This window comes from Pristis pectinata, chromosome 21 (genome assembly GCF_009764475.1).
Source record: "Pristis pectinata isolate sPriPec2 chromosome 21, sPriPec2.1.pri, whole genome shotgun sequence".
Taxonomy (NCBI): Eukaryota; Metazoa; Chordata; class Chondrichthyes; order Rhinopristiformes; family Pristidae; genus Pristis; species Pristis pectinata.
The window spans coordinates 35630576-35639300 of record NC_067425.1 but is presented as its reverse complement, the minus strand read 5'-3'; the positions used below and the strand labels follow the sequence as shown (position 1 = coordinate 35639300).

At 49.7% G+C, this 8725-nt stretch overlaps 1 protein-coding gene across 1 annotated transcript in view; it reads right to left on the bottom strand.

The window, feature by feature from the left end:
• Positions 1-7046: 7046 nt before the first annotated feature.
• Positions 7047-8725, bottom strand: part of atp2a3 (ATPase sarcoplasmic/endoplasmic reticulum Ca2+ transporting 3) — a 167204-nt gene continuing 165525 nt past the window's right edge. The window contains exon 21 of the mRNA XM_052035821.1: positions 7047-8678. Within this exon, the coding sequence (XP_051891781.1) occupies positions 8632-8678 (47 nt within the window). The 3' untranslated portion in view covers positions 7047-8631. The remainder of the gene's footprint in view (positions 8679-8725) is intronic.

The following is an 8725-nucleotide window of genomic DNA, read 5'->3' as shown; positions in this document are numbered from 1 at the left end:
CTGTAGAGAAGAGCCAATCACCCCCCAGAGTGAAGGTCCTGGTCCTCTGGTTCCTCCCCCCTCCCTGTCATCCTAGATCTGACCGCCACTCCCCCCTGACCATCCTCAGGGGACCACAGCTCCCGATCACCCCTGGTGCCATGAATGATGGACGGTCTGGGCCCCAGGGTGTGAGGCACCGGGTGGGACACCGGGCAAAGCCAGCTGCTGTCAGGCACAATCCACCGGGTGGGGGAGGTCCCAGGACCCGACGGCCAACCACACACACACACTGCTGAGGAGGAGTGTCGTCACAGCCAGGATCACTCCTGTCGTTTGGTTCACAGCAGCTGGGAACGCCAGCCTCCTGATGGGACTGTTGTCACTCTGGGTCTGGACCCCAAACGTGGCCTGTCTCAGCAGGCTTGGGACCATCAGGTCAAACCTCCTGCACTGGGTGACTCACAGGGAATGGACACGGCCCTTTCACTTGGTCCAAACTCATGGCAGTTCAGCCATGGAGGAACACCTCAATGTCCATCCAGGTTCCAGGCCACGGAGGTGGGGTATCAGGGTATCATTGCCCAATGCTGCTCTGTTCTCTAACCCTCTGTGTCCAGAGGCTCCTGCTGGGCAAGGAAGCCTTTACCACAGCCCAGGTGTGGTCCAATTTATGGAGACCCCTGAGCCCCGTGAACCTGCTTCTTCCCTGTCTGACCTTCCTAATAAGATAAGATTTCTTTATCAATCACATGTACATTGAAACACACAGTGAAATGCATCTTTGCGGAGAGTGTTCTGAGGGGCAGCCCGCAAGTGTCGCCACGCTTCCGGCGCCAACATAGCACGCCCACAACTTCCTAACCCGAACATCTTTGGAATGTGGGAGGAAACTGGAGCACCCGGAGGAAACCCACGCAGACACGGGGAGAACGTACAAACTCCTTACAGACAGCGGCCGGAATTGATCCTGGGTCGCTGGCGCTGTAAAGCGTTATGCTAACCACTACACTACCGTGCCTGCCTAGAACATCCTCACATGTAAGAAACTGCAGAGAGTTGTGGACACAGCCCAGCGCATCACGGACACCAGCCTCCCCTCCTTGGACTCTGTCTTCACCTCTCGTTGTCTTGGTGAGCAGCCAGCATAATCAAAGACCCCACCCACCCGGGTCATTCACTCTACTTCCACCGGGTAGGAGCTACAGGAGCCTGAGGGCACGTACCACCAGACTTAAGGACAGCTTCTACCCCACTGTGATAAGACTATTGAACGGTTCCCTTATACAATGAGATGGACTATGACCTCACAATCTACCTTATTGCACTGCACTTTCTCTGTAGCTGTGACACTTTACTCTGTACTGTTATTGTTTTTACCTGTACTACCTCAATAGACTCTGTACTAACTCAACATAACTGCACTGTGTAATGAATTGACCTGTACGATCGGTTTGTAAGACAAGTTTTTTCACTGTACCTCAGTACAAGTGACAATAATAAACCAATACCATACCGATACTAAAGGGCCCCAGATGATGGAGGAGACGTGATCTGACGGATGGAGACACTGGGAGAGCATGTCGACCCTGCAGTGTCTCCCAGAAAGCCTCGGCCACTGCTCAGTCAGTACCTCCACCCTCTGATTTTCCCACTGGTCTGGGAAAGGTTTTTGCTTCCACCAAATGCTGGTGACATTCCCAGGAAACTCTGGAGCAGCCCCCTCTGAAAATCAGTGCAACCTGACATTCCAGGAAATTCCTGGGATCACAAGAGATTGGGATGAAAGTGGGACTCTGCCCAGGTAGGTGTTGGGATAAGGTCTAAAGGCAAGGAAGAGGCAAACTGTGAAAATAGACAGGGAACAGCGGTGAAATCCAGCGTTGTCACTTTATTATGTATAGAAAATATCACTTCAAAATCCAGCGAGCAAAGTGGAAACAGTACAATAAATATAACAAATTATTATTGTCCCCATACTCCTTAAAGCTATTTACAGTAGTTTGAGCACAGAATACCCTGTAGCAGAAATGATCAAAGAGTCATGTATTAAAGTTGGACAGTTCCCTTGATTAATGTGCAACCTTTCGTATCAGGACAACACCAAATAAATTCACCACCAATTATTATTCCTCACTCCAAAACAAAGACGTCATCCAGACCCCTGCTTTTGATTTTGTTTTTCCTCAATGTAGATCCCCCTTCTTTAACACTGCGCACCACACGTCACTTGAGCCTCAGCTGAGATTCTCCTGGCAGTGATAGTCCCTGAAGGAGTTGTGGTGGCTCACCACCATTTCAACGCGCACTCACAATTACGTTCTTGTTCCTGGGGTCCCAGAATGTTGTTTACCCAAGAGGAGAAATATCAAGATCACCAATGAAATGTTCTAACCCTGATGAACGGAATACAGGTTTCCCATTCAGACTTAGTGCCTTAGCTTGTCTCAAGACTGGACGAGGGTTCTCCAGGTGGAAACCAAAGACAGGAACAGCCATTAGAGTTGAGGGAGGTGGCTTCTGAATGAACAGCTTTGCCAAGACTCAGCATCAGTTCATAGTATACATCCTTGCACTAGGGCAGAACCCATAATGTTATTAGTGTATTTCTGTCATGTTCATTATCCACACACACACAACATAGAGACGCTCAAAGCAAGCCTGAGGCTCTGGTGAAGCCTTAGTCAGATTGGCACACCCAGATTTATACTTCAAAAAACTGGAGACATAATGACCCATGAACAAGTGCTCTCTCCCTCTCTCATACACACACACACAACACACACACACACACACACACACACACACACACCACACACACACACACACACACACACACAACACACACAGAGTGTAAGGGGAGGAATCCACTTTGTTCACTGGTGTTGGACTCGTGTACTGGCTGCTTCGGGTCCCATTAAAAGAAAGGAGGTGGCCATTTCTACAATGACTGGACCAAATTACTGAATATGGTGTAAACCTACCAGCGTGTTTATTAGACACCAAAGGACAAGGAGCAAACCTGTGGCTGAGAGATGGGGTTAAAGAGTCCCAGGTGGTGATGTTTCACTCAGCTTCCCCCAGACCCATTTTCGGATGCTCAGTGTATCTGCTGATGCATCACCGTGGCCAAACCATCTCTAGGGTCCTGTCCCTCAGGTCAAGGTGCTGTAATGTCTGCCGGACTCGATCGGCCCACCTGCATGGTGGGGTAGGACCACTCACAGCACGGCACCCAATGGCGGCTCTGACTTGGATGTGGCAGTGCACACTGGGCTCTGGCTTCCCTCCCACCACACTCCCCCCCCTCCCCCCTCTACGCATGCCCTTCCTTCCACGGAGAGAGGTCTGTCTGTCCACCTTGAGAGAGCTATGTGGTCGTGACAGGGCCAGGGAAAACTGCGCAGGATCCCAGATGGAAGTACACAGAGCCCATCCCTGCACACCAAGCAATCTGCAAACAACATAAACTCTGTCTGACACACGCCCTTGTCCTGCTCGAACAGGCTTGGTTGTTTCAAGTAAAACCAGACTGTGCAGCGCAGGTAACACTGTTCTGTCAGCCCCTGCTCCCGGAAACCTTCTACCCTGTCCTAGAGTGAGTCTGGGTTTGGTGTTGGGCGCATTACCCCAAGAGATGTGAAGGTAGAGTACTCACTCAGCTGGTGTTCGGTGTGAAGCTCTGTCTGTGCTCAGCCTTTGTTGGCTGACGTTAGTTGGAACAGATGTTGGTGCTGGCGCCAGGTTATGGGCTGGTGCACTGTGATTGCTAAAGAGCTGCCCCCGCCTGGTGTTTCAGGGCTCGGTGGCTCTTGGTTAATGCTGGGCTTGGTCTGAGTTTCACCAAGGATTGGTGGACTGGCCACCACAGAATCAGCTCTCTCCAGGGCAGAACTGTGAACAAGTTACTGACGGTGACACTGGTCGGCACGGTTTGATATTTACTGGTCTCCTGGGAAGCTGATGGAGGGACCTCCTCACAAATAGACCCTTTGTTATACCTTGAGCAAGTTGCTAGTTAGCTCCGTCCCCTCTCAGAGTGACCTCTGTTGGCGTGTGACATGAGGAGGCAGCGGGGTTTGAAATGCTTGGCTTTTCTGCAGTGAGGTTGGAACGTCTGTTCTCCGGCCCAGGTGGTGAGGAACGGGCTCGGAGGCTGCAATGAGCTAGAAGAGTCCGTGTGCCGTGCGGTGGGAATGGTGCTCACCATGTAGCCTACCCCTAATCAACTGCCAGTCTACTTGTGGAGCACGCTCTGTGTGGTTGCTCAAACTAGAGACCAAGTTACAAAAGGAACAGACCAAGAAACAGGAATGGAACAGCAGAATGGCAGGACGAAATCAGCGAGTGTGGGGACTGATTCGGTGGGGTTTATTTTCATACACTAGCCGGGTGCTGGAGGCTTTGCTTCTTTCTATGCAGCAGAGGAGACAAACTATTGATATCCATTGACTGTATCGAGTACAGTCTCCAACTAAGTTCCCGTCAGACCGTAACTCTACCCTCTGAGAGCACCAGGCTTGGTCATATCATCGCAGATGTGGCTCAGCTCAGCACTTCAATTGTTGGGCTTCAGTTTATGTCAATGGTAAACCAGATCCAGCAACCATGGACCACAGCAGTTCATACCCAGAACTGCAGCAGTGGTGCATGCTCAGGACTGCAGCAGTGCACACTCACAACTGCAGCAGTGGTGCATGCTCAGGACCGCAGCAGTGCACACTCAGAACTGCAGCAGTGGTGCATGCTCAGGACCACAGCAGTACACACCCAGAACTACAGCAATGATGCATGCTCAGAACTACAGCAGTGCCCACTCAGAACTGCAGCAGCGGTGCATGCTCAGGACTGCGATGGCCAGTGAAGCAGTAGTTGCTCCTGTATGTTGTTGTTCTGAAGCCTCAACATGAGCTCTCCTGCAAGCGAATGATTACAAATACAGCTGCTGCAACAGTGCCTTTATATAGCACCTTTAACATAGTAAATCCCAGAGTGCTTCAGAGGGGGCATTGGGCCTCATGGGGAGTGGAAAGTAGGGGTGGCCTAATGCTGGGTCACAGGGGTACCTGCAGAGCATCATTGTGGAGAGAGGTGACGAGGACGGTGAGGGGGAAGGGAAGTTCTGTTCCGGAACCAGTCAGCTGGATTGGTGGTGCAAGGGAAGACCAGAGCAAAGGGCTCAGAACTGGAGCAACCTGTGGTGTGCGTGTGTGTGTCAGGCTGGAGAACGCTGCAGAGAGAGGTCAGAGGGGGCTTTGACAACAAGGACCTTTTGATACCCATGGTGGAATGTGAATGGACATTTTAGAAGAGTGAACAGAAGGAGTTGAATATGTACACCATTTCAGCAGCACTAACTGCCTGGACGTTCTGGCTGAACAAATCCCCTCTGTGACCAAGATTGGGACCCACTACGTTTACGGAGGACCCGTCACGGATGGGATATTGGAGACCTTTCGTTAGCATTGGCACTGAGGGGAAGGCAAACCTCTGACCCCGGGCAGTGAGACCCCACCATCAGTCACAAGATCCCTGCGCTGACCTGTCACTGAGGGGCTGGAATGCTGAAGGATTTAGAATGAAACTCATGTTGATAGGTCACGAACAGAAATATTAAAATGTTATCAGGGGGCCGTGGAGAGGCTGAGATAGTGGTTATGCTGATGTGACAGTGTGTACAATTTACAAATGCACCATAGTCAGAAATCGCTTCAGCGAGACAGTGGCCCTTGGGTGCTGATTCTGCACAGGTCCATCCCACCCTGAGAACTACACCCCAGGGGGCAGGGGGAAGGTCCTTGCACAGGCTCCACACCATCGCAGAACAATGATTCCCAGTGGGGGGGGGGGGGGGGGGGGTGGGGGGGGGGGGGAAGAGGAGGGAGGTGGTTGGTGAAACGGGAAACCAAGCTAGGGTCTTCCTCTTGCTGTTTGGTGGCTTTGGTTAGACGTTAGATGTGGTACAACCACTCATAAACAGAGATTACTGGAAATACTCAACAGTTTCGATGCAAGATCATTCAACTGAAACGGTAACTCAGCCCACCCATCCACAGCTGCTGCGAGCAGCTCTGGTCTCGGTTAAAGAACTCACACCAGAGGCTGTGTGGAGAAAGGTCATCAGGTTGATGCCTGGGATGAAGGGGCTGACATATGAAGAGAGATTGAGCAGGTTGGGGCTGAGCTCTTTGGAGTTTAGAAGAATGACCAGTGATCGCACTGAGGGGGACTGGCAGGGTGGGTGCTGAGAGGATGTCTCGCCCACTGAGGGTATCTGGAACCAGGGGGCAACATCTCGGGACAAGGAGATGAATTTCTCTCGCACAGGTTGGTGAATCTTTGGAATTCACCTCCCCAGGGGCAGAGTTTTGAATATCTCCAATCCCAAGGTAAATCTCTGGTCAGTCGAGGGAGACAGAGACAAGGGAGGGAAGCATAGCTCTGATCTGCCGTCACCTCAGTGAAGGCTGGGGCAGCTCAGCCAGCTGAGAGGTCAGTTCCCACCCTTGTATCCTGTACTGCCTGAGTACTTTCAGCACCTTCTGATTTTAGTGCAGCTTTTGTGGAATGAACAGTCATAAACTTGTATGGCAGGGCAGGCTGGATAAAGAAAACATTTGGAGTCCAAGGGGGCCTTGTCCTGGTGTGTGAGTAACCCAGAGGCACGGGAGGTGATAACAATGTTAATGAGGGGTGCAAATCTTCCTCTCAGCATTGCAGGCTCACATCCTTCACTATATTAAGACCTTTCAGTGAAGCCAGTTCTATTTGCTTTATTTAAAAAGGATAAGGATTGATCTGTGGGCCAATGCTGAGATCACCAAGTGGGACAAAACGGGGCCTCAGGTATTGGACGTGTTCGGAATGCACAGTGAGAATAAGAACCATGTAAATGTACCTTTGTTCCTGCTCCTTCTGCAAAGCAAGCCCAGCCTCCCCACATCACCAAATGCACATTCTACAGTCTATACTATATTCAAAGAGCTATAGGCTAAAGAAAATCAGCAGACTCCGAGGACAATATCTGGTCAACCCATCCAAATCATCGTAATTCGTAAAATTTCAAAGAACATTTTAAAACCCTTTAAATACAGGAAATTTTCATTACAGTAACAACAACCCATGCATGTTTCTGATGTTACTCCGTAAGTCATGAAGCGGGCTGCGGCTTCCAGGAGAGTTGCCCGTCTCCCTGGACGGGGGATGTGGCCGGTCTCTTGGACTTCCCTGGCAAGATCTGCCTCTCAGGCCCGCAGCTTCGACAGTAAACAAGCCACTGGAACTTTTCACCTGGCTCAGTCAGAACAAACTGTGAGCGAGTGTGTGGCAGAAGTGAGGAGGGAATATTTAGTGAATTTGGAACACATGGGCTGTGATTTAACATTTGATGCCAAAATCTTTGTCTAAAGTCCAACTGGAAGATGTAAATTGGGTAGAATGAGTTGTGGAAACTGCCTGTCTGTTAGTTCCTGAACCATTGTACAGATACATTGGGTGTTTAGTGTAGCTTGTGGTCCACTCACAATGGACAGTGAGAGTGGACCGAGATATTAGACCAAAAGGATATCCATCCAACCACTCATGTCAATAACTCCAATCTCCCATGAGAGGTTCTTGTAGTTGGCTTGACTGCTCTTCCTTGTGTTGGGATCCAACACTATATATGGTAACGGAAGGGTATGCAGCAAGAGGGAGATCCATCCTGTATCCCATTCTATGTTAATCTAACCCAGGTGATGAGCAAACCCAGCCTCAAATCATCATCAACAACATTGGAAAATGGTAACACTTCCTTATGTTTCTGAACTTGCTGTTACTGTCACCGCGATTCAACCTTCTAGCTGCATACACGTAACACAAGTGTGTATACTTAACAAGGAACTGTTTATTATCCCAGTGATGCTGAAATCTGGGCACATTCTGGTTCCATTAGGAACCAGCTGACTCTGTCAAACTTTCTGACCTTTACAATTCTGATGACCTGATACACTAACTCAGTTTATCTCTCCACAGCTGCTGCTCCAATTGAGATTTCTAGCATCTGCGGTATACGCTCCTTTTGTAGGATTTGTTACCTCTAACCATTAGAGGGACAGCCTCATTCGGCAAGAGATGGAACACAATCCTCTGGGGTCTTTGTGCCTGAATTCTCTGCCCCTACAGCTGTCTGGGGATCCAGGTGGAAATGACGTAAAGCCATTTCTTCGACATTACAGAGAAAGATGTCAACCTGATTTCCACAAACCACAAACCAAAACTAAACTGTGGCCTTTTGTGTTTTCTCTGTAACGTGGAGATTCTGTTCTTCGTGGAAGTTTAAGGGGAGATGCCAATGCTCTGACGATGAGTACAACGAGGAGGAAAGGCACAGACCCAGCAGGAACTACTAAACGAGTCACCACATCATTCTGCCAAACACTATAGATCTGTTATAGAATTCATTCCAGTTGATATTTGACTGTCACACACACACTCTCACATTTCTGACATAAACCAGGTGTCCAGTTATTGCACACTAGGTATACAGGGAAATCTACAAACTGGAAAACGCAAGGTGTCTGGCCACACACTCCTGACAGAGAACAAACACGTGTTGGAGCATGTGAACGTCATACGTGTGACTCTCCAGGAGTGGGAATTCCCGGCCAGCTCCTAGAACTTCAGATGCCTGTTCTTCCTGTACTTGTCCTCTTCTTCTTCTGAGGAAGCAAAGAGAAAATGGAGCATTAACAATAATCTTCATTCA